This window comes from Rhinoderma darwinii, chromosome 5 (assembly GCF_050947455.1).
Source record: "Rhinoderma darwinii isolate aRhiDar2 chromosome 5, aRhiDar2.hap1, whole genome shotgun sequence".
In the NCBI taxonomy this organism is placed as follows: domain Eukaryota; kingdom Metazoa; phylum Chordata; class Amphibia; order Anura; family Rhinodermatidae; genus Rhinoderma; species Rhinoderma darwinii.
Genome location: NC_134691.1, coordinates 162,610,278 through 162,636,454, shown reverse-complemented (window position 1 = coordinate 162,636,454; position 26,177 = coordinate 162,610,278). Strand labels below are relative to the sequence as shown.

The 26,177-nt window shown below is 42.6% G+C and overlaps 1 protein-coding gene across 3 annotated transcripts in view; it reads left to right on the top strand.

The window, feature by feature from the left end:
* Nucleotides 1-26,177, top strand: part of LOC142651700 (nucleoside hydrolase-like) — a 150,672-nt gene that overhangs the window by 73,651 nt on the left and 50,844 nt on the right. For 2 of the 3 annotated variants that reach the window (XM_075826711.1, XM_075826712.1), the window contains exons 2-3: nt 10,478-10,589; nt 12,646-12,731. In XM_075826711.1, coding sequence (XP_075682826.1) covers nt 12,722-12,731 — 10 coding nt within the window. In that variant the 5' untranslated portion in view covers nt 10,478-10,589; nt 12,646-12,721. Of the gene's footprint in view, nt 1-10,477; nt 10,590-12,645; nt 12,732-13,025; nt 13,276-26,177 lie in introns of those variants that run through there. The other variant, XM_075826710.1, reaches the window with a different exon arrangement.

The following is a 26,177-nucleotide window of genomic DNA, read 5'->3' as shown; positions in this document are numbered from 1 at the left end:
CTGGTGTCCACACCAACCAACAGAAGGCAAGTGCACGACATTGGAGTACGAGCCAGAAGTCCAGCTGCAGGTGTTTCATTGACCACACGCCTCCGCTCTCAAAGACTATCATGGTGCACAGTAAGACTGCAATGGAGCCTGGAATGAGGGTCTATCCTCTTCAGCGATGAGTCTTGCTTTTGTCTCGAACGCAATGATAGCCGGAGACTAGTCTGGAGACCACGTGGGCAATGCCACAAAGAAGCCTTTACAAGGGAACGTCACACCGGTCCTACTCCCGGGGTTATAGTATGTGGGGTGGCATAATGTACGGTAGCCGGACCTCTCTAGTATTCATTTCTAGTACACAAACAGTGTTACATTGATTTGGTCGTGAAACCAGTGGTATGTTCATTTTGCCAAAGTGTCCCTGAAGCCGGTTTTCCACAGGACAAATGCAGACCGCATGTTGCTCGTGCTATTTTGAGCAGCCTGCGTGGCATGAACGTGCTACCATGGCCTGCAGTGTCTCCGAACTTGTCTCCCATCGAGCATATGTGGGACATCGTTGGTCGGCAATTGAAAAAGGAGCTGTTAGCAGCCAATCTTGATGATTTGCGTGCCCAAATGCATTCAATGTGGCATAACTTTCCTCAGACAACCATTAACTCCTTTTGCTGTGGCCACTTTAGACCTTCCTGACCGAGCGTAATTTTTCAAATCTGACGTTTTTTTCACTTTGTCGTAATAACTTCTGAATGCTTTTACCTATCCAAGCGATTCTGAGATTGTTTTCTTGTGGCACGTTGGACTTTGTTACTGGCAAGATTTGCTCGATACATTCCGTATTTAATTGTGAAAACGCAAAAACTTTAGTGAAAAATTGCAAAAATGTGCATTTTTCTAAATTTAAATGTATCTGCTTGCAAGACAGGCAGTTATACCACACAAAATAGTTGCTAATTAACATCCCCATATGTCTACTTTAGATTGACATCGTTTTTTGAACCTCCCTTTTATTTTTCTAGGCTGTTACAAGGCTTAGAACTTTCGCGCCACTTTCTCACATTTTCAAGAAAATGACATCTTTACAGGGGCCAGTTCAGTTTCACTTTTTTTTTTTTTGTAACACAGAAGGTTTTACCAGAGAAATGCAACTCAATATTGCCCAGATTCCGCAGTTTTAGAAAATATCCGACATGTGGACCTAGTGTGCTTATGGACTGAATCACAGGCCTCCGAATCAAAGGAGCACCAAGTAAATTTTTGGGCCTTTTTATTAGAATATATTTTAGGTACCATTTCAGTTTGAAGATCTCTTGAGGTGACAAACCCGTGGAAATCACCCAAAATTTACCCCATTCGGGAGACTACACCCATTGAGAAAATTAGGGGTATAGTGAGCATTTTGACCCCACAGGTTTTTTGCAGAAATTATTGGAAATAGGCCAAGAAAATGTAAATCTAAAAGGTTTTCTAAGAAAATGTAGGTTTAGCTCATTTTATTTAATTTTTTTAATTTCCGCAAGGACTAAAGGAAAAAAATCCCCCCTAGCATTTGTAGAGAAATTTCTCCCAAGTAAAACAATACCCCACATGTGGTCATAAACTGCTGTTTGGACACACGGTAGGGCTCAGAAAGGAAGGAGTGCCATTTGGCTTTTGGAAAGGTTTCTGGGCGCCATGTCACATTTGCTGAGCCCCTGTAGTACTAGTACAGTGGAAACACCCCAAAAGTGACTCCATTTGGGAAACTACACCCTTTGAGGAATCCTCTAGGGGTATAGTGAGAAATTTGAACCCAAAGGTTTTTTGCTGAATTAAGCCATGAAAATGAAAAAATGTCATTTTTTTTTTCTCAATAACATGTAGTTTTAGATCAACATTTTTAATTTACACACAGAATAAAAAAGAAAGCACTCCAAAATTTGTAAAGCAATTTCTCCCGAGTATGGTAATACCCCATATGTGGTTTTAAACTGCTCTTTACATTTCTTGGAGGGTTCAGACGAAAAGGAGTGATATTTGACTTTTGGAGCGTAGATTTTGCTGGAATGGTTTGTGGACGCCATGTCGCATTTGCAAAACCCCTGATGTACCAAAAAAGTGACCCCACTTTAGAAACTACACCTCGAAAGGCATTTATCAAGGGGTGTAGTGAAAACTTAGACCCCACAGGTGTTTTTCAGAAATTTAATACGCAGTGAATGATGCAAAGTGAAAGTTGCAATTTTTCCACTGATCTGCTGATTCACCGCACAATATGTTGTGCCCAGCTTGTGCGACTGGAGAATCTTACCCCGTAAAACGTTAAGATTCTCCCAGGTATGGTAATGCCTTACCTGTGGACGTAAACTGCTGTTTTGGCACACTGTAGGGCTAAGAAGGGAAGGAGCGCCATTTGGAGCATGTCATTTGCTTGGTAGTAGTTTTGTTTTGAGTATTACTGGTATTTCAGTTTTATAATGTGGGGGAATATGTAATCTGTGCAGAGTACATCAGGGCATAATAAGAAGGTATAATAATGGGGTAAATAATACAATCGTCCATAGATGTGTTGTACGCTGTGAAGCAATCTTTTATGCACAGTCCAGTGTCTCACTGACGTCCTTTCTTATCTCCCTTTTGTAACACTGGTGCTTTTGGTGACTTTTTCTTCTTTGTAGTTTGGGACATTTTGCTGGGAAAGTTTTGCCCTGATATAATACTGGTACCCTCGCTTCCAGCAGATGTGCTATGTCCCTTTCCTCCCTAGTTTCTAAATACCATGGCGAGCTTGTTTTTTGCGAGACAAGCTGTAGATTTTATTGGACATTTTGGGGGGGGTGGTTTGTACAATAAATTACATGTTAACTATATTCTGTGGGTCGATAAGATTACGGCAATACCAAATTTACATGTTTTTTTGATGTATTGCAGCTTTTGCACAATAAAATAACTTTTAAAAAAAAAACTATTTTTTTTCTGTGTCGCCATATTCTAAGACCCATAACTTTTTCTTTTTTTTGGGCGTGGACAAAGCGTTGTCAGGGATTTTTTTTTTTCGTGATAGGTTGTCGTTTTTATTGGTATTATTTTTGGAGTAAGTAAATTTTGACTTTTTGATCACTTTTTAGTCCGATTTTTGGGAGGAGATGTGACCTAAAAACAGGGATTCTGGCATTTGTTAATTTTTATGGCGTTTACCGTGCAGGATAAATGACAATACTTTTATAGTTTGGGTCGTTACAGACGCGGCAATACCAATTATGTATAGTTGTTTTTTTACGTTTTTTCCAATAATAAAAGACTTCTTGTGGGGAAAAAAAGGCAGTTTTGTTTTGTTTTTTTTTACTTGAAGCTTGTATTTTTTTTTTACAATTTCTGCGTGTGGCGCTCATGCTCTATACTGAATAAATCACAATGTTTGGAATATTTTGTTTCCATTTTTTTATAATTTGCATATCATTAACATGTCTATCGATCCTGTGGTTTACACAATTCCAAAACTTTTGCTATTTCAATGTTAAGGAGTATAGTTGCGATCGCCAACGTGCCACACTTAGACATATGGTAGGTGTAGCTGCAAGAATGTCAGACCGTTGTTCATTTGAAATAGGGCCTACATCTACCTTACCTTCCTCCCTCCCTTTTTTTTATTTTATTTTTTAAAACGTTTTTTTCTTTTTTAGAAACCTGTCAAGTAGCTGTTAGTAGGCAAACTATTTAAATATCATGGGTATCTTTACCCATGTTTTTCTTGTAATATTACTTAAATCTAATTTTAACAGCAGCATAGTAGTTTTATTAAGCCTATAAAATAGTTCTCCCCAGTAAACACCACCTGTCAAGTTATTCTTGTATTTCTACATTCATATAGGTAATACAAAACACTCCTCAAATATAACTACCTGTTCAAAGGGGTGCGGACACTGCAAAATTTACAAGGCAAAACAAATTGTTTTTTGAAACATTTCTGACAGATGAGTGTTTCCATAACAGATGTGTGAAAAATGTAATTTTAATCCTATATACGGTACTGACAGATATGTTACTCATAGTCTGTAGAAATATTATATCACTTGAACAAAATGTGCAATTTGAGAATAACACGGTTTTGAATGATTGTAAAATATGTGTTGGATGTACTGTTGACATGTATGCTCTGAGACATATGACTTTAACTGTATAACATCCAGCACTCAGCTGGTGACTAATGGCAAAATTAGATACTTTTGGTTTTGTTTCCATATGCTTTTTTAAATTCAAATACTAGGGTTAACCTCAAAATGCCTTGTTAGACCTATTCTGGAAAACATACATTTACATAGAGCTGCAATACTTCACTAATGGAATTCCCAATAGTGGATATAGGCCTAGATAAATCGAACCTACACTATATGGTTAAAAGTATTAGGACATACATTTTAATCACTGAATTCAGGTGTTTCATTCAGTCCCATTGCCACAGATGTATAAAATCCAGTCGCCTTTACAAACATTTGTGAAAGAATGGGTCAATGTAAAGAGCTCACTGAATTCGAGCGTGGTAATGTAATAGGATGCCGCTGTTGTAACAAGTCAGTTCATGAAATTTCTTCCCTTCTAGATATTTCAACTGTGAGTGCTATTATTGCAAAGTGGAAGCAACTCAGCCACGAAGTTCAAACCACCTAAAGTTACAGAGCGGGATTGCCAAGTGCTGAGGCAAAATGTATGTAAAAGGCATCAACGCTCAATGCTGACTCAATAACTGCAGAGTTCCAAACCTCTTCTGGCGTTAATATCCACACAAAAACTGTGCCCGGGAGTTTCCTGGCATGGGTTTCCATGGCCGAGCAGCTGCATGAATGCCCAAGCACAATGCCCAGCATCCGATGGCGTGGTGTATAGCATGCCACCACTGGACTCTGGAGCAGTGTAAACAGTGTTCTGTGGAGTGATGAATCATGCTTCTCTATCTGGCAACCTGATGGACAAGTTTGGGTTTTGTGAATGCCAGGAGAACATTACCTGCCTAAGTGCATTGTGCCAACTGTAAAATTTGGTGGCGGATGGATAATGCTATGGGCTTGTTTTTTAGGGGTTGGCCTAGGCCCCTTAGTTCCAGTTAAGGGAAATCTTAATGCTTCAGCATACCAAGGTGGTTTGGCCAATTGTATGCTTCCAACTTTGTGTGAACCGTTTAGTGAAGGTACTTTTCTGTTCCAGCATGACTGTGAGCTCCAGTGCACAAAGCAAGGTACATAAAGGCAGTTATGATGGGTGAGTTTGATGTAGAAGGAGTTGAATGGCCCGCACAGAGCCCTAACCTTAAACTAATCGAACAACTTTAGGATAAATTAGAACGGAGATTGCGATCCTTGTCTAACATCCATGTTTGACCTCGCAAATACTCTTCTTTTGAATGGGCAAAAATTCACACAGACACAGTCAAAAATCTTGTAGAAAGCCTATCCAGAAGATGTTTTTGAGGTGCAGGTGACACGAGCGAGAAGAGCAGAAGTAGAGAAATAGCGTATTAGGCAAGAGTAGACCAATGTTCCAGGACTTTAAGAATGAAGGGGAGATTAGAGACAAGTCGGTAGTTAGCAGTGCAATAAGGCTGGATTCACATGTTCGGTCCGTAATGGACGGAACGTATTTCGGCTGCAATTCCCGGACTGAATGCACTGCAGGGAGCCTGGCTCCTAGCATCATAGTTATGTACGATGCTAGGAGTCCCTGCCTCTCCGTGGAACTACTGTCCCGTACTGAAAACATTATTACAGTACGGGACAGTTGCCCCGCAGCGAGGCAAGGACACCTAGCGTCGTACATAACTGTGATGCTAGGAGCCCAGCTCCCTGCAGTGTGTTCGGTCCGGGAATTGCGGCCGAAATACCTTCCGTCCTTTACGGACCGAACATGCTCGTGTGAATCCAGCCTAAGTGTCAAGAGATGCTTTTTTCAGTAATGGGGTTATAATAGTGTGTTTTAAAGAGAAGGAAAAGATCCCAGAAGAAAGAGAGAGGCTAAATATTTTAGTTAGATGACTATTGCCAGCCGGGAAGAAAGACTGAACGAGATGTGAGGGAATAGTATCGCTAATGAAGGTAGTAGAGCCAGAAGACTAGAGGAGCCTAAAAGACAACTTCTTTTATTGGGTCAAATGCTGAAAGATAAGAGGAAGTGTGGTAGTGAAGAGGTTCGAGGCTACCTGGGGACTGAGATATAATATGACCACATGTTGTAAATTTTAACTTTAAAATAAGTGGCCGGCTTTTCAGCACTCAGATCTGTGATCGGCGATCTGTACTTTAGGACTAAGAAGGAAGTAAAAAGTATCAAAGAGTCATTTTAAATTTAATAGTGTAGTGTGGAAATAAGGGAGGTGAAATTGGCTTGCTTGGCAAGGTTAAGTGCAGAGTCGTAAGTTTTGAGCATGAATTTATAATGGAGAAAATCTGCTGACATACGCATTTTTTTTATAGGTTTCCAGCACACCTCGTTCACCGTTTAGCAAAATATGATTGAGCCAAGGTTGTCACCGTCTCTGTCGGGAGGTTTGGAGTTTAGGGGGTGCTGCTTTTATTCTGGGCACTCTTGAGAGTTTCATTGTAATGTTTGGCTGCCAGATTAGAACAGAACATGAGAGGGTAGAGATGAGGGACTATGAGGACTGTAGACTGTCTATGTAACGTCCATGGCTGCGGACCGTCTGGATTACTCACCCCTCCACGGCCGCAGCCATGGTCTGATAAGCGGTGGCCCGCATGTCCTGCCTAGGAGATGCCAGCGCTCACTTCCGCTCCACTCTGCTGTGTCCGGTAGGGTGCACGCGCACGCTAGTGCCCGGCCTTGAAGGACCAGTGCGCGCACATGTAAAATATCACTAATTAGCCCATGATCACCATGAACTATAAGAAGGGTCCTGCCCCTTTGCTCATTGCCTGAGCTTTGTTCGTATTCCTCTGTAAGTCTTGCAAATGGTCCTGTAGTGTTATCCTGTTCCCATGCCATCTACCGGTATCCTGTGTTGTAGTTGTTCCTGTGCCCGCTATAATGTTTGTCGAGTTCTGCCACGTCTTTTGCGTTACACCACGTCTGGTGTCCTCTGCCTCGTCTGCATCACCTGCCGTCACAATCCCATCTGTGCCTAGCCGTCGCTACTGTCTGGACTATCACAGGTACCCTTGTTCTTGAAACTTTATATATTGACTTGGTACTCTGCTGGCCAGCTGCTATCCCGCTACGGCGGTACGGCCCAGTGGGTCCACTTACCCACCAAACGTGACAGTCTATAAGTTTCTGAACGCTAATGCCATGTAGATTTCTGTATGTCTGATGGGTAGATGTGTCCGGAGGAGGCAGAGAATTTTTTAAGGTAAAGGAGAGATGGTTGTATTCAGAGAGCGGGAAAGGAGACTTAATAAAGTCAGAGCAGAACCGAAAGAGGACCAGATCAAGTAAATTCCCGTCTTCATGTGTAGGCAAATTAATAAGTTGTAAAGGCCTAGGAAAGAGGTTAAAGAAACCGATAAGTAGATGAGGAGATTGGGTCATTTATGGGGATGTTAAAGTTCCTTATAATGAGAGTGGGTATTTCAGAGGATAAGAAATGTGCAAACCAGGATGCAAAGAGACAGAGGAAATGGTGTGAAGCAGGGGGGTATAAGACAGCCGACCCTTGGAGGGTGGTAGGACGGAAGAGTCTAAGGGTGTGGATCTCCAAGGAGGGCAATGTGAGTGAGGGTACCGGGGGAATGACATGGAATGTGAAGTGTTTGGAAAGAAGTATGCCTACTGCTTCGCCCTGCCTGTTCTCAATTTTGGGGGCATGAGCGTAGTGTAGACAATCATAAGATCGAGCAGCATAGGAAGCGGTGTCAGACAGGTGAAGCCATGTTTCTGTAAGAGCCAGGTGGTTATGAGAATTAGAAAGGAATAAGTAATGAATAAAGGTGAGCTTGTTGCACACAGACTGAGCGTGCCAGAAAAGAGACAGGAAAATACGTACGAAGAATGTTAATAAGATTTGCAGGGTTCCTGTATGTGGCAGGTAAGAAGTTAAACTTCGCAGTAGAAAAGGGAGAACCAGGGTTAGGAGAGATGTCTCCTGCAGCTAATAGCAGGAGAATGGAGAGACAGCTCATGGTTCAGTGATTTATGAGCGACTTTTGTTTTGTACACAAGGATGAGATGGTGTAAGGTGATTCAGGAAAGTGAATAGTTCATGTGAACTGTACATGGACGAGGGGAGAAGAGAGGGGGCTGATGTAGATAGAATCCACCAATGGCATAAATGGGTGGCAGGTTTGAAAGCAAACAGCTGAAATAATAAAAAAAAAGAAGCAGTAAACCTTGTGAGGATTCTTGGTAGAAAATACATAGACAAAAAAATCAACTAGAATAATTGTAGTGCATACAAGTTTGTTTGTTTTGCTCACATACATATGTTCTGTCTAACTACCATGTATAACTGAAGCAACACTTGAAAAAAATTACACTGACAAAAAAAGACTTCTGCCTTGTGCCACCCCTGCACAAGGGCCTTCCCCTATGCTAGATCTAAATTGATCGGGGAGTAGATGCTTAGACCTAATTTAGATTGGTCACCTATTAATAAATTAACCCCTTAACGCACCATGACGTGCCGGTAGGTCATGGCGCAGGGGGATCGCGACCGCAGCATCTGAGGCATTAAAAAGAGGGCGTGGCCCCCCTCGGCAGCTCATCAATGTGATGGCATGGTGCTTATGCTTGTCAATGCAGCCCAGGGGTCTAATTAAGGCCCCCAGGTCTGACTTTATTCTGCCTCTGTTAAGCCGTGCCTCTGGTGCGGCTTACCAGAAGCCTTTAAAAATGACTATACACTGCAATACATTAGTATCACAGTGTATTGTACCAGCGATCCAACAATCACTCTGTCAAGTCCCATAGGGTGACTAATAAATTGTTAAAAATAAAAAGTTACATTTATTAGTAGTGGGGAAAAAAATAATATTCAAAGTTAAAAAAAAAAAGAACCTTTTTCTAATTTTTTTTGAAGTAATGTAAAAAATTTGGCATCGCTGCATCCGTTAATCTGAACTTTTGCAATATAGCATTATTTAAGTTGCACGGTGAACGCCGTAAAAAGAAAAAATATAAACCGACAGAATCGCTGTTTTTTGTTCAACTTCGTAGTAAAAAAATTTACTAAGTTATATGTACCAAAAAATGTTACCAATAAAAACCACAACTCCTTTCTATGAGCCTGGACCGCAAAACATGGCCGTAATAAGACATGTCCATTCTTTTTGCGGTCCAGGCTCCTGGGCAATGCATGCGTGGGCCCATTGAAATGAATGGTGGCCGCAACTCACCTGCAGATTTGTGGGTGAATTGCGTCCGCAAAAATACGTTCGTGTTCATGTTGCCATAGCCAGTAAAAAGGCTAGCAGTAATCCCCCCATCATTACTCCGGTACCCACTGCCTCCAGGGGTGTTGGGAAGAGCCGGGGACGATCCAGTACCTGACCATCTGTAGTGATGGTCGGGTACTGGGGCTGCAGCAGGCTGGTATTAGACTGGGAAAAGCCAGAAACTGTGGCCCTTCCCACCCTGGTAATGCTAGCCTGCTGCTGCTGTGTTGTATCTGGCTGGTTATGACAAATAGGGGGCGCCCCATGTCAAGTTGAAAAAAAAACTACGTGGGGTCCCCCCCTCGTTTTTCATAACCAGCCAGATACAACATACAGCAGCCTAGCATTACCAGGGCGGGCAGGGCCACATTTGTTTTCCCTTCCCAGCCTAATAATACCAGCCTGCGGCCGCCCTAGTACTCGACCATCACTACAGATGGTCAGGTACTGGATCGCACCCGGCTCTTCCCGATACCCCTGGTGGCGGTGGGTACCGGGGTAATAATGGGGGGTTACTGCTAGCCTTTTTACTGGCTAACGCTAAGCCCTGCCTTAGTAATGGACCCTGTCAATCAGACAGCGGTCATTACTTAGGCAATAGTAATAAAGTATTAAAAAAACAGACATGAAAACTTTTTTATTGAAATAAAAACTGCTTTAGGCAACCCTCTTTCACAGTTTTATAAAAAAAAACATAATTGAAGTCGTCCAACGAATCTCCGACTTAGATCAAACGGTCAAGTGGAACCTACCAAAAAAAGATCATTTAGTTCAGTATAGTGTACGGTCTTTTTTTTATTTTTTTTATCCCCTGTGCCACAATAGAAACTAGAGGTCAAGGAAAAATACTTTCCCTTCATGTAACTCTGCTACCGGTCAACTGAAAAGTCATCTGCCAGAGGGAAAAATGTTTCCCCATGGTGGAGTACAAGAAAGTCTCTAATAAGGTTTTCTCCTACTCAGAGTTCTACGCAGAGTTCTATAGGGGTGGTGTTAGGGGTGCAAACTCGGCAATTGCCCAGTGCCCCAAGAATGGGCCACTACTCTTTGGCCAGAGCTGTGTGCTTGCCCCCAGGCTAAAATGTAATTAATTTGGGGTCTGTTCATTGTTTTTTTTTCCACCCCTGCCCTAGATTTCAATCCTGAATCCGCCCCTGTGTTAAGAATATCACAAGTTCACAACAGAGCTTGTAGCAGAGAAGAGCACGTCCCTGTGGAGCATGATACAGAGAGCGCGTCTAACTGGTGAGTATGGCAACTCTGCACCAGCATCTCCCCACCTCAGCCTACACATCTTATTAGATGAGAGGAGGAGGAGAAGGGCGGACTGTGGCTGATGGCATTCACTGCTGGTATATATGTATCTATGCGGTATAGTCACTGCTGGTATATATGTATCTGCGGTATGTTCACTGCTGGTATATATTTATAGGATGTGCGCGGTTTATTCTTTGGTTTTCTACTGTTCCATATGCCTATTTTTCTAAATATACATTTGCTCCTTGCAGTTAAAGGGGTTTTTCCAAGATTAAATGTTATCCCCTGTCTGCAGGATAGGACATAACATGCTGATCGGTGGGAGTCCGACCACTGGGAAACCCACTGATAACTAGAACGCCGGTCCCTTGTACCCCTAAGTGACTGGAGTGGCAGAGTGTGTGCTTGACCTGCAGCGTCATTAACTCTGGGGTACAAGGGACCCCCACTGATCAGCATGTTATTGCCTATCCTGTAGAGAGGAGATAACATTTAATCTTGGGACAGCCCCTTTAAGGCCTGAACATGCACTGAATAGTTTTCAGATTATATTACTGGCTTGATGATTACATTCATTCCTAGTCTGGTCTGTGTAGCTTCTGTTTACAAATATTACGGACGGGTTGTACAGATCCAGCAGACGTGGACAGATAGAAAGTGCAGAGTGAGTTACTATACTGATTCTAAAGAGCCATTAAAGGGGCCCTGACACAAGTTTGAACGCTGACACGGTTTCATTTTTATGTTTTTTAAATTTTTGCCTCAGGCAGCAGAAAAGCTAGAATGGGCCCTGCGGGGTGGTGCCGGGTTGCTAAGAGCGAGCTGGGGCTGGATTTCTGGGCACAGGATAAGGAACTTAGTATACGGTACTCGGGATACGATACTCAGGATACGGAACTGTTGCAGGATAATACTAGGAAGTACATAGCTGCTCAGGCACTGGGAAAGAGGGCAAACTTCTTTTTATAGATCAGGGTATGCGGAGATATGCTGGGGGCAAAATTACTGCTGGCCCTTTAAGAATTGGCCTGAGCGCGCACGCACCTTGAGGCAGAGCATGCTGGCATCCCATGGAGTAATGAGGGGAACGCCGGCAGTATGTACATATAGGCTAGCGGCCTCCTGGAGGAGTGAGATGCCGGCGTCGCTACACACATCACTCTATAGACGGAAAAATAAAAAGTTATGGCTCATAGAAGGCGGGGAGTGAAAAACGAAAATAAAAAAATAACTTGGACTTCAAGGAGTTAAACATAACACATGAGGTGGAAATACTATACACTCACATGGGTCTTCTCTGCACCAGCCTGTACTAGGCTCTGTTCACATCTGCGTTGGGTTCCCGTTCTGATGTTCCGTCAGAGCTTTTCGTCATAACGGGACCCTGAACAGACACTAACAGAAACCAGAGGTTTCCGTTTGCATCACCATTGATTTCAATGGTGACAGATCCGGTGCCCGTGGGTTCCGTTTGTCTATCTTGTGCAAGGGTTCCGTCGTTTTGCCGGAATCAATAGCATAGTCGACTACGGTATTCATTCTGTTAAAATGAGGGAACCCTTGCACAACTGAGACAAACGGAAACCACGGGCACCGGCTCCGTCACCATGTAAATCAATGTTGATGAAAACGGAAACCTCTGGTTTCCGTTCGTGTCAGTTTGTGTCGGTTCAGTGTCCCGTTGTGATGGAAAGCTCAGACGGAATGTCAGAACGGAACCCTTATGCAGATGTGAACAGAGCCTTAAACCTGCAAAAATGCATACTGCATTTACTTTAACCTTTTCTGTGGTTAGTATGTGCATTCTAACTATGCTATTTGTTGAAAGCTGCTTGTGTTTGTTTGGTTTTAATCACAAGCCTTTTTGTAGACCTACTACCAGTCATTCTGTTTTGTAGCCTGTGTTGGCACATGATTTCTAGGCCACCATGTCGAATGCTGTTGTTTTTTTTATTATTACATAATAGCAAGTGGGTTGTGATGAACTGCAGTAGTGACCGTGACTAGTACCCTATTTGATTCTCTTATTTTCCCTTTCTTCCAGAATACTATCAGGAGCAATTGCAACAAACTGCATCACATTCCCTGCGGGTGCCCTATAACTATTGCCCACCAGTAAAATGTTTTTGTGTAAGTCTCTCAACCTCTTCTTCATATGGCACCAATACATTCCCCAGCATTTTATAATCATTAAAGCATATACATAGAAGAATTACAAAAATTGTTGATTTTTCTACGGTTTACAATATGTTTCGAGTTTATTTTAATACTAATAAATATATTCTTTAGAGAAGACCAAATGAATTCTAGTGTCTTGTTTGTGCAATGAATTGTCTGCTATAGTTACACAATTCTCAATGAGGTAGGAGGTGCTCCGCAATCCCCCGTTCACCATTGCACACTTTACAGGGAGTGGAGTTGACTTTGCTCTCCTCCTCTTGTACAGCCTCTCCACAGTAAGAAATAAAAGGGAGAATTTAAGTTATTCTATGTGCTGAGTTTTCTCAGAAGATACAGAGAGATCACATTAAAAAAAAGTCTAAGGGAACACAAGGGAAACGGCAGAGGTCTCATTTAAAGGAGAACATTCCTTAGCTGACAGTTTCCTCTCTGTAGAGACACCGCAATAGAGCAGCTTTGCTGGTTGACTTGGTTAGCATGGAGTGCAAACAAGGTATGTGTTAACTCACTGCTTTTTTTTCCCCCTAAACTTATTTAGAATGATTGTCATCTGTGAGGCACAGAAATATACAGAGAATTTGCATGTATGTAACTGGAGTTGTAACAAACGGATAACTTTTAACCTCTTTCCTCCTTTTAACTTTTGCATAATACAATAGTTAATCATTTCTTAACAATAATGAATCGTTATCTAGAGTCATTTATAACTTTTTATAGAATTGATTTAGCTTAATGTGTCTTTTTTTATATTTTGGTATAACCCTCTGTAGTTTCCACTCCTACATTCATACAGTATGTGGCATAGACATTGGCTTGAATTTCATTCACGAGAATGGATATTTCACATGCATCAAGAGTATAAACATTTCAGTTGTGTAATGACTTTTTATATATAGGAAAGGCTGTAGCAGATTTAGTTTATGGGTTGCATTAACATTTCCTAGAGGGTTGAGTTTTTTGGCATTCAGACATGACAGAAGATATCATTGCTTGGGCCCCTTTGTGTGTTCGCTCGAGGTCTCCGGATCGCCAATGTTTGACAGTGTTACCATTGAAATGCAAGGGACTGTTAAGAACTTGCCTGAATTAACACAGTGGGTCTCTTTATTCTATTGATTGAGGGAGTTCCAGCTTTTAGACCAGCACCAATAAAATCTTCTGACATATCTATATGAGGTGAACTTGTCTTTCAAAGGGGTTTTCCGCTTTGGACAACAGCTATTTGTTAAAAAGGACCCTTGAAAATAAGCAAATAACAGTGTCCAAGCAAAGTGTCCAAGCAATTAGAGGTTATCCAGGGGCGTAACTAGGAAAGACTGTGCCCCATAGCAAACTTTTGACTGGGACCCCCCCTCCCCTGGGTATCTACCCTTGTAGATAGTGCCTTTTTTACAGCCCCCCTGTAGATAACGCCATACAGCCCCCCTGTAAATAACGCCAAACAGCCCCCCCTGTAGATAACGCCATACAGCCCCACTGTAGAGAACTCCATACAGCCCCCTCTGTAGAGAACTCCATACAGCCCCCTCTGTAGAGAACTCCATACAGCCCCCTCTGTAGAGAACTCCATACAGCCCCCTCTGTAGATAGCGCCATACAGCCCGCTCTGTAGATAACGCCATACAGCCCCCTCTGTAGAGAACGCCATACTGCCCCCCTTGTAGAGAACGCCATACAGACCCCCTGTAGATAACGCCATACAGAGTCCCCCCTGTAGATAACGCCATACAGCCCCCTTTGTAGATATCTACAGAGGGGGCTGTATGGCGTTATCTACAGGGGGGCTGTATGGCATTAACGCCATACAGCCCCCTCTGTAGATAACGCCATACAGCCCCCCTGTAGATATCTACATGGGGGGCTGTATGGCGTTATCTAAATGGGGGCTGTATGGCGTTATCTACAGAGGGGGCTGTATGGCGCTATCTACAGAGGGGGCTGTATAGCGTTACCTACAGGGGGGGCTGTAAGGCGTTACCTACAGCGGGGGCTGTATAGCGTTACCTACAGGGGAGCTGTATAGCGTTACCTACAGGGGGGCTGTATAGCATTACCTACAGGGGGGGCTGTATAGCGTTACCTACAGGGGGGGCTGTATAGCGTTACCAACAGGGGGGGCTGTAAAGCGTTACCTACAGGGGTGCTGTATAGCGTTACCTACAGGGGGGCTGTATAGCGTTACCTACGGGGGGGCTGTATAGCATTGCCTACAGGGGGGGCTGTATAGCGTTACCTACAGGGGGGCTGTATAGCGTTATCTACAGGGGGGCTGTATGGCGTTACCAACAGGGGGGGCTGTATAGCGTTACCTACAGGGGGGCTGTATAGCGTTACCTACAGGGGGCTGTATAGCGTTACCTACGGGGGGGCTGTATAGCATTGCCTACAGGGGGGGCTGTATAGCGTTACCTACAGGGGGGCTGTATAGCGTTATCTACAGGGGGGCTGTATGGCGTTATCTACAGAGGGGGCTGTATGGCGTTATCTACAGAGGGGGCTGTATGGCGTTATCTACAGAGGGGGCTATATGGCGCTATCTACAGAGGGGGCTGTATGGCGTTCTCTACAGGGGGGCTGTATAGCGTTACCTACAGGGGGGGGCTGTATAGCGTTATCTACAGAGGGGGCTGTATGGTGCTATCTACAGAGGGGGCTGTATGGAGTTATCTACAGGGGGCTGTATAGCTGTTAGTGGTGTCGCGCTGTAGTAGCCATAGCGGCTGCTAGCGGAGCCTCCGGCCATGGTGGGGGCCCGTGCCGGCTGGAGACACGGGCCCCCTCATGCCGCAGGCCCCGTTTTCTACGGCGGTAGTTACGCCACTGCTGTTATCTGTAGGGAAACCTGGCAGTAAGTTTTCATATTCCCTGCAGTGCCGCCACAGGGGAACTTAACCATTACACAGTGACCATTCAAATTAAATATCAGCATGGTTTGTGGCAAAGCACCATAAATGGTTCACTGCAGAAAAACTAGTCTCCAAACCATAACTTATATTGATCTTCATTATAAAGCATATTATACCCCCCAAAAATTATACCTGATCTGAGTGATGGCCTGAATTAATGTATGCCACACACAGGGACTGAGGCAGTATAGGACAAAAAACCTAAGGGGTATATATAGGCATATTTCTAATACTTTGGCAAAAATTAAGCAAACTATAAATCCAGATTCTCCCGATATAATTTTTCTATGATAAAACTTATGTATTAAGCATTTTTAAATGCCGCATTTGGCCTTATACACATGGCAGAGTTGTGTACACTTAGCCTGAACAAAGCATACATTATCCCTGCGGATTCACACTACAGAACTGTAGTCACTGCCTGTGTCACCATAAGGTTTTTCGTACGGCACCGTATTTCGGGAGAATAACTTCATAGTACGGCATCCGAAGAAGTATGCTACAATTTTTTTTTCTAATTCATACGGAAATCGCCAGAAGAACCTATATGTGCTTCAGTATGAAATCAAAGGCATATGGAGGTACGATTGGGCCCTATAGACTTTTATGGGAACTCTATTACAGCACTATACAACTCATAATACAGTAGTGTGCAAGAGCCTTAGGCTGGGTTCACACAGAGTTTTTTTACGCGGAAACCGTGCCGCAAAACTCTCTAAAAAAAAACGGCCCAACATGCCTTCCATTGATTTCAATGGGAGGCGGAGGCGGTTTTCTCCCGCGAGCTGTAAAACCGGCTTGCGGGAGAAAGAAGTGACATGCCCTATCTTCGCACGGTTACGCCTCTGACCTCCCATTGACATCAATGGGAGGCAGAGAAAGCGTATTTCGTGGGGTTTTATGCCCGCGTCGCTCAATGGCCGCGGACGAAAAATGCAGTGAAAATCGGCGGGCAGGCAGAGGAAAATCTGCCTCAAACTTCTAAACGGAATTTTGAGGCAGATTTTCCGCCTGCAAAAAACCTCTGTGTGAACCCAGCCTTATACTTATTTAAAGGAAATGTATCTTAAGAAAATTGCATATTATTTAAATCAGTTTTTTTAAATAAATATTTTAGGTTCTTCAATAGAAACACTATCAATATTTTTTTTTAAACCAGATTTTTGCCGAAATCTAGATGTGAAACAATTGGGTGTAGGTTGTTTAGGTTTTTTTTTTTTGCTGTGACTGCATATAAAAATAAATTTTGAAACCTTGCAATTTCCATATTGGCCACCAGATGACTGCACTTGAATATTTACATTTTCTGCTGTGAATTTATTCAAAAGTGTCATCTTATTATCTTTTTATAATATATTATGGTATTCACATGTCTCCTCTTATTACCAATGGCAGATCATCATAGGGCGTTTTGGGCGGCCACCTGGGGTCCGAGGCTCCCAAGGGGGCCCATGGCGGCCCAAAGTACAATGTAGTTTTTTCCGTGAATTGCGAAAAAAAACGTGACAAAACAGCATTGTATATGTCCTGCAAAAAGACCTTTAGACATAAGGTCACATGACCTGATCTCTGAAGTTCTTACTACTGTTTAGAGACCTGCTGGTCACATGAGCAGCAGCAAGACTCCACAGAGAAGACTGAGGTGAGCTGCTATGTAAGTATAAGGGGATGGATTTGTTTAAGGGGTCTGTATTTAAGGGGTCTGGTGTGGGGACTGTATTTAGGGGGTCTGGTTTGGGGACTGTATGGGGTCTGGTCTGTATTTAGAAAGTTTGGTGTCTGTATTAGTTTAAGGGGTCTGGAGTCTGTATCAGTTTAAGGGGTTTAGGGTCTGTATATTTAGGGGTCTGTATTTAGGGGTCTGCATTAGTATGGGGTCTATTTGGGGGGTCTGTTCTAGGGTCTATTAGTTTAGGGGTCTGGGGTCTGTATTCGATTAGGGGGTCTGGTCTGGGGTCTGTATTAAGGGAGTCAGGTCTGGGTCATTATTAGTGTAGGGGGTCAGGTCTGGGGTCTGTATTTAGGGGTTCTGTATTTAGGGGGCCTGGTCTAGGGTCTGTATTAGTTTAGGGGGTCTGATCTGGGGTCTGTATTAAGGAAGTCAGGTTTGGGGTCATTATTAGTGTAGAGGGTTGGGTCTGGGGTCTGTATTTAGGGGTCCTGTCTGAGGTCTGTATTTATTTAGGGTGCTTGTTCTGGGGGTCTGTATTTGTTTAGGGGGGTATGGTCTGGGGACTGCAATAGTTTAGAAGCTCTGGGTCTGTATGCATTCTATGATCTAGTCGAGGGTCCAAATTTATTAGTCTGAGTAAAAGGGGTTGTCCGGGCACATCGATAGGTCATCAGTATAAAAACCGGTCTGTGCCCCTTTATGTAGGGTCCTGTGCCTTGGTGTCTAAATTTGTGTGTTTCTATAGAGGCTGGAAATAGCTGCAGAAGTGGTGGGCAAAGATGTCTCATCAGGAGAATTCGCCATAACACTCTGCGTCAGATGGAGAAGAAAAGAGAACGACTCCCATCAGAGAAGACGTCACTTGTGAGTCACTGGATCTATAGGGGATCTGTCCCCTCTTCTGACATGTCTGTTGTAGGACATCCTTGTATTCTACATCTTTGTGTACCCAGGACTAATAGTCAAATGTGTGTTACCATTCCCATTGTCAAGAGGAAGTGTCCCTGAACAGTGTGATTCTGTCAGCAATGGTTGGAGACTGTCAGTATGTAGGGTCACAGCCCTTTGACAAGGGGAATCATAACACCCATTTGTCATTGCTCGCACAAAAAGGTGGTGTTCACTATAGACACGGCAGAGCGGCAGTGGGGAAGGGGGGCCCAAGTTTGTGGAACAGCCCAGGGCCTATGGTCTACTTAATCCGCCACTGCTAATTACCCTATCCTAATATAGTATGGTGCATATAATAGGTGGTCATTTGGTAAAAAAAGGGTCCAAACTTATTCAATAAGTGTATCTTTTTGTATTTAAATTTGAATGCTTTTTTTTTTTTTTTAAGTTGAAATCTATTTTTCACACTATCCTTTTGACCTGAGAAAAATGTCTATATTCTTTTTTTTTTTCTTTTTATCATTCACATACAGTGAAGGAAATAAGTATTTGATCCCTTGCTGATTTTGTAAGTTTGCCCACTGTCAAAGTCATGAACAGTCTAGAATTTTTAGGCTAGGTTAATTTTACCAGTGAGAGATAGATTATATTTAAAAAAAAAACAGAAAATCACATTGTCAAAATGATATATATTTATTTGCATTGTGCACAGAGAAATAAGTATTTGATCCCTTTGGCAAACAAGACTTAATACTTGGTGGCAAAACCCTTGTTGGAAAGCACAACAGTCAGAAGTTTTTTGTAGTTGATGATGAGGTTTGCACACATGTTAGATGGAATTTTGGCCCACTCCTCTTTGCAGATCATCTGTAAATCATTAAGATTTCAAGGCTGTCGCTTGGCAACTCGGATCTTCAGCTTCCTCCATAAGTTTTCGATGGGATTAAGGTCTGGAGACTGGCTAGGCCACTCCATGACCTTAACCCCTTCCCGCTCCTTGACGTACTATTACGTCATGGCAGCTGTATCGTTCGCGCTCCATGCCGTAATAGTACGTCTCGGGAGTAACGGCCGTTTCGGCCGTCCTCCCGACACATACAGGAGCTGTGACGCTGCTGTCTTGTTCAGCAGCTGTCACAGCTCCTACAGCGGGGAACGATCGCTGTGTCCCCGCTGATTAACCCCTTAAAAGCCGCGTTCTATAGAGATCGCGGCTTTTTAGGGGTTAAGCTGCCATCGCCGGCCTGCTACGCGATAGCGGCCGGCGATGGTGACTATGGCAACCGGACACCAAACAATGGCGTCCGGCTATGCCATAGACGGAAGCCTAGTGGGTCCTGACAACGTCAGGACCCACTATGCTTGCTGTCAGTGAGTAGCTGACAGTTCTAATACACTGCACTATGCATGTAGTGCAGTGTATTAGAATAGCGATCAGGGCCTCCTGCCCTCATGTCCCCTAGTGGGACAAAGTAATAAAGTAGAAAAAAAGTTAAAAAAAGATGTGTAAAAATAAGAAAATAAAAGATTTAAAAGTATTAAAAGTAAAAATCCCACCTTTTCCCTTATCAGTCCTTTATTCTTAATAAAAATATATAAACAAACAAAGAAACTATACATAATTGGTATCGCCGCGTCCGTAACGGCCTGAACTACAAAATTATTTCATTATTTATCCCGCACGGTGAACGCCGTAAAATAAAATAATAATAAACCGTACCAGAATCACAATTCTTTGGTCACTTCACCTCCCAAAAAATGGAATAAAAAGAGATCAAAAAGTCGCATGTACCTAAAAATGGTACTGATCGAAACTACAGTTCGTTACGCAAAAAATAAGTCCTCGCACGGCTTTATTGATTGAAAAATAAAAAAGTTCTGGCTCTTAGAATAAGGGAACACAAAAAGTGAATGATTGTTTACAAAAAGTATTTTATTGTGCAAACGCCATAAGACATAAAAAAAAACTATAAACATAGGGTATCGCCGTAATCGTATCGCCCCGCAGAATAAAGTGAATATGTCATTTATAGCGCACGGTGAACGCTGTAAAAAAACAAGAAAAAAAAAACAATAGTAGAATTGCTGTTTTTTAGTCACCACGCCACCTAAAAATAGAATAAAAACTGATCAAAAAGCCGCATGCACCCAAAGAAAACTACAATGAATTCCTCAAGGGGTCTAGTTTCCAAATTGGGGTCACTTTTGGGGGGGTTCCCAATGTTTTGGCACCACAAGACCTCTTCAAACCGGACATGGTGCCTAATAAAAAAGAGGCCTCAAAATCCACTGGGTGCTCCTTTGCTTCGGAGGCCGGTGCTTCAGTCCATTACCGCACTAGGGCCACATGTGGGATATTTCTCTAAACTGCAGAATCTGGGCAATAAGTATTAAGTTGCGTTTCTCTGCTAAATCCTTTTGTGTTATAAAAAAAATGGTATAAAAAGGATTTTCTGACAAAAAAAAAAATGTACATTTCACCTCTACTTTGCTCTAAATTTTTGTGAAACACCTAAAGGGTTCATAAACTTTCTACATGCTGTTGTGAATACTTTGAGGGGTCTAGTTTCTAAAATGGGGTATTTGATAGGGGTTTCTAATATATGGGCCCCTCAAAGCAACTTCAGAAGTGAACTGGAACCTAAAAAAATAAATAAATGAGGCAATACTTCGCTTCTTACGTTATACTGATAATGAGCCGTGCCCACCCCGATATGACCCCAGTTTTGACCGTTTGTATAAACGGAGACCCCTATTAGACCGTTCCAGTGCCCGGTTTTCCCAAGCATACACCCCCGAGAAGTGTATTTCTATTGATGAGTCCCTGGTACATTTTAAAGGGAGGGTTCAATTCCGCGAGTACCTGCTGGGTAAGAGGGCAAGGTATGGCGTGAAGATGTATAAGCTGTGAGAGTGCATCAGGGTATACCTACAGGTTTAGGATATATGAAGGAAAGGCCACCCCCAAACCAGACTGCATCCTGGACTACAATAGGTACATGGGAGGGATGGACTTGTAAGATCAAGCCCTGAAGCCCTACAGCGCCATGCGGTGTGGTATAAGAAGCTGGCCGTGCACATCATACAGATGGCTTTGTACAATGCGTACGTGCTACGTCGATGTGCAGGCCAGACGGGAACTTTCCTGGAATTTCAAGAGGTGATTATCAAGAACCTAATCTTTAGGGACCAAGAAGGGGGGGCACCCAGTACTTCTGGAAGCGAGCCCACACGCATCGTACCAGGCAACACTTTCCAGGAGAAGTTCCCCAAACTGGCAAGAAGGGAAAAAGTCAAAAGAGGTGCAAAGTCTGCTATAAGAGGGGGATAAGGGATGACACAATATATCAATGTGACACGTGTCCCGAATAACCAGAGCTCTGTATGAAAGTGTTTTAAAATTTATCAAACATCCCTTGGTTTATAATTTACCCCAATTTTACTTACCCTGATGCACTCCACACAGCTTATCCCCCCTCGTCTTTCCCCTCTGGGCCCTGCTGTGTGTCAAGGCAGCTGATAACAGCCACATGTAGGGTATTGCCATACCCGGGAGAACCCACATTACAGTTTATGGGGTGTAGGTCTCCAGTCAAAATGCTCACTACACCTCTAGATGAATGCCTTAAGGGTGTAGTTTTTAAAACGGGGTCACTTCTTGCGGGTTTCAACTGTACTGGTACCTCAGGGGCTTCTGCATACATGACTTCGCACTAGAAAATCCCCAGTAGGCCAAATGGTGGTCCTTTCCCTCTGAGCCCTCCCATGGGCCCAAACGGCAGTTTATCACAACAAATGGGGTATTGCGGCACTCAGAACAAATTGCGCAACAGAATGGGGTATTTTGTTTCTTGTGAAAATAAGAAATTTTCAGCCAAAACTACATATTATTTGAAAAAAATAATTTTGTTTTCATTCCCAGCCCAATTCAAATAAGTTCTGTGAAAAAACTATGGGGTCAAAATGGTCACAACACCCATAAATGAATTCCTTGAGGGGTGTAGTTTCCAAAATGGGGTCATTTGTGGTGGGTTTCTATTGCTTTGATACCTCTGGGGCTCTGCAAATGCGACATGGCACCCGAAAACCAATCCAGCAAAATCTGTACTTCAAAGAACACACAGCGCTCCTTTCCTTCTGAGCCCTCCCATGGGCCTAAACGGCAGTTTATCACCACAAATGGGGTATTGCCGCACTCAGGACAAATTGGGCAGCAAAATGGAGTATTTTATTTCTTGTGAAAATAAGAATTTTTTAGCTAAAATGACATATTATTGGAAAAAATATATATTTTTTTAATTCCCAGCCCAATTCAAATAAGTTCTGTGAAGAAACTATGGAGTCTAAATGGTCACATTACCCATAAATGAATTCCTTGAGGGGTGTAGTTTCCAAAATGGGGTCACTTCTGGTGCGTTTCCATTGCTTTGATACCTCTGGGGCTCTGCAAATGCGACATGGCACCCGAAAACCAAACCAGCAAAATCTGTACTCCAAAGAACACACAGCGCTCCTTCCCTTCTGAGGCCTCCCACGGGCCCAAACGGCAGTTTATTGCCACAAATGGGGTATTGATGCACTTAGGAGAAATTGGGCAACAAAATTGAGTATTTTGTTCCCTGTGAAAATAAGAAATTTTGGTAAAAAATTACATCTTATTGGAAAAAATGTCATTTTTTTAATGTCACAGCCCAATTGAAATAGGTGCTGTGAAAAAACTGTGTGGTCAAAATGCTAACAACAACCATAAATGAATTCCTTGAGGGGTGTAGTTTCCAAAATGGGGTCACTTTTGGTGGGTTTCCATTGCTTTGATACCTCTGAGGCTCTGCAAATGCGACATGGCACCCGAAAACCAATCCAACAAAATCTGGACTCCAACAAACATATAGCGCTCCTTTCCTTCTGAGCCCTCCCATGGGCCCAAACGGCAGTTTATCACCACAAATGGGGTATTGCCACACTAAGGACAAATTGGGCAACAAAATGGGGTATTTTGTTTCCTGTGAAAATAAGAAATTTTGATCACAAATGAAATTTTATTGGATAAAATTACATTTTTTTCATTTCAGAGCCCAATTCAAATACGTGCTGTGAAAAAACTGTGCGGTCAAAATGGTAACAACAACCCTAAATGAATTCCTTGAGGGGTGTAGTTTCCAAAATGGGGTCACTATTGGGGGATTCCTACTGTTTTGACACCTCAACACCTCTTCAAACCTGGCATGCTGCCTAAAATATATTCTAATAAAAAAGAGGACTCAAAATGCACTAGGTGCTTCTTTGCTTCTAGGGCTTGTGTTTTAGTACACGAGCGCAGTAGGGCCACATGTGGGACATTTCTAAAAACTGCAGAATCTGGACAATACATATTTAGTAGTGTTTCTCTGGTAAAACCTTCTGTGTTACAGAAAAAAAAATGAATAAAATTGAAATTCAGCAAGAAAAATGAAATTTGCAAATTTCACCTCCACTTTGCTTTAATTCCAGTGAAATGCCTGAAGGGTTAAAAAACTTTCTAACTGCTGTTTTGAATACTTAGAGGGGTCTAGTTTTTAAAATGGGGTGTTTTATCAGGGTTTCTAATACATAGGCCCCACAAAGCCACTTCAGAACTCAAGAGGTACCTTAAAAAAAAGGCTTTTTAAATTTTCTTAAAAATATGAGAAATTGCTGTTTATGTTCTAAGCCTTGTAACGTCCAAGAAAAATAAAAGAATGTTCAAAAAACGATGCCAATCTAAAGTAGACATATGGGAAATGTGAATTAGTGACTATTTTGGGTGGTATAACCGTCTGTTTTACAAGCAGATGCATTTAAATTCTGAAAAATGCAATTTTTTCAAAATTTTCTCTAAATTTAGCAATTTTTCACCAATAAACACTGAATATATCGACCAAATTTTACCACGAACATGAAGCCCAATGTGTCACGAGAAAACAATCTCAGAATCGCTTGGGTAGGTTTAAGCATTCCGACGTTATTAACACATAAAGTGAAATATGTCAGATTTGAAAAATGGGCTCTGAGCCTTAAGGCCAAAACTAGGCTGCGTCCTTAAGGGGTTAATGTGCTTCTTTTTGAGCCACTCCTTTGTTGCCTTGGCTGTATGTTTCGGGTCATTGTCTTGCTGGAAGACCCAGCCACGAGCCATTTTTAATGTCCTGGTGGAGGGAAGGAGGTTGTCACTCAGAATTTGACTGTACATGGCTCCATCCATTCTCCCATTGATGCAGTGAAGTAGTCCAGTGCCCTTAGCAGAGAAACACCCCCAAAACATAACGTTTCCACCTCCATGCTTGACAGTGGGGACGGTGTTCTTTGGGTCATAGGCAGCATTTCTCTTCCTCCAAGCACGGCGAGTTGAGTTAATGCCAAAGAGCTCTATTTTAGTCTCATCTGACCACAGCACCTTCTCCCAATCACTCTCAGAATCATCCAGATGTTCATTTGCAAACTTCAGATGGGCCTGTACATGTGCCTTCTTGAGCAGGGGGACCTTGCGGGCACTGCAGGATTTTAATCCATTACGGCGTAATGTGTTACCAATGGTTTTCTTGGTGACTGTGGTCCCAGCTGCCTTGAGATCATTAACAAGTTCCCCCGTGTAGTTTTCGGCTGAGCCCTCACCTTCCTGAGGATCAAGGATACCCCACGAGGTGAGATTTTGCATGGAGCCCCAGATCGATGTCGATTGACAGTCATTTTGTATGTCTTCCATTTTCTTACTATTGCACCAACAGTTGTCTCCTTCTCACCCAGCGTCTTACTTATGGTTTTGTAGCCCATTCCAGCCTTGTGCAGGTCTATGATCTTGTCCCTGACATCCTTAGAAAGCTCTTTGGTCTTGCCCATGTTGTAGAGGTTAGAGTCAGACTGATTAATTGAGTCTGTGGACAGGAGTCTTTTATACAGGTGACCATGTAAGAGCTGTTTTTAATGCAGGCACCAAGTTGATTTGGAGCGTGTAACTGGTCTGGAGGAGGCTGAACTCTTAATGGTTGGTAGGGGATCAAATACTTATTTCTCTGTGCACAATGCAAATAAATATATATAATTTTGACTATGTGATTTTTTTTTTTTTTTTATATAATCTATCTCTCACTGGTAAAATTAACCTAGCCTAAAAATTCTAGACTGTTCATGACTTTGACAGTGGGCAAACTTACAAAATCAGCAAGGGATCAAATACTTATTTCCTTCACTGTATTTCCCATTTAGGCTATGTTCACATCTGCATCAGGGCTCCGCTCCGATGTTCCGTCAGGGCTTTCTGTCGGAACGGAGCCCTGACTGACAAAAACTGAAACCATAGGTTTCCGTTTCCATCATCATTGATTTCAATGGTGACGGATCCGGTTCCAATGGTTTCAGTTTGTCTCCGTTGTGCAAGGGTTCCGTCATTTTGACGGGATGAATACCGTAGTCTACTCTATAAATAAAATAACATCCGTATTCCTGTACTCTCTCAATGACCAATGCCAATTTCTCAATGGGGTTTTCAATAAATAACAGGAGCTCATAAGCCTACAGAGATATTTTATCCAATAAACATATTTTAAATCAAAAGCCGCAAGAATGTTATGTTGATTGCTGCCTTAGCATGTTTGTCTGGGATATAGTGTTAAGCTTGCTATACACATAAAATAATTGTCGGGCAAAAATGATGATTTTTTGGCGTGCCGACCGGTCGGCCATTGTTTGTAAATTATACGTGAACGATAGTTTGCAATGGCCGATGACAGTATTTTTGGCCATTGTCGGCTAAAAATACAAGTATGTTGCATGATCGTCTGAATTTCTTCCTGGTCTACCAGTGTAGTCTTGCATGTTGCTAGTGGGAGGTTCGTATGAATTATCTCAAAACCGATTGATTAGCCGCATTCTGGCTAATCAAAATCCCATGTGTATTGCCAGCTTTAGGAA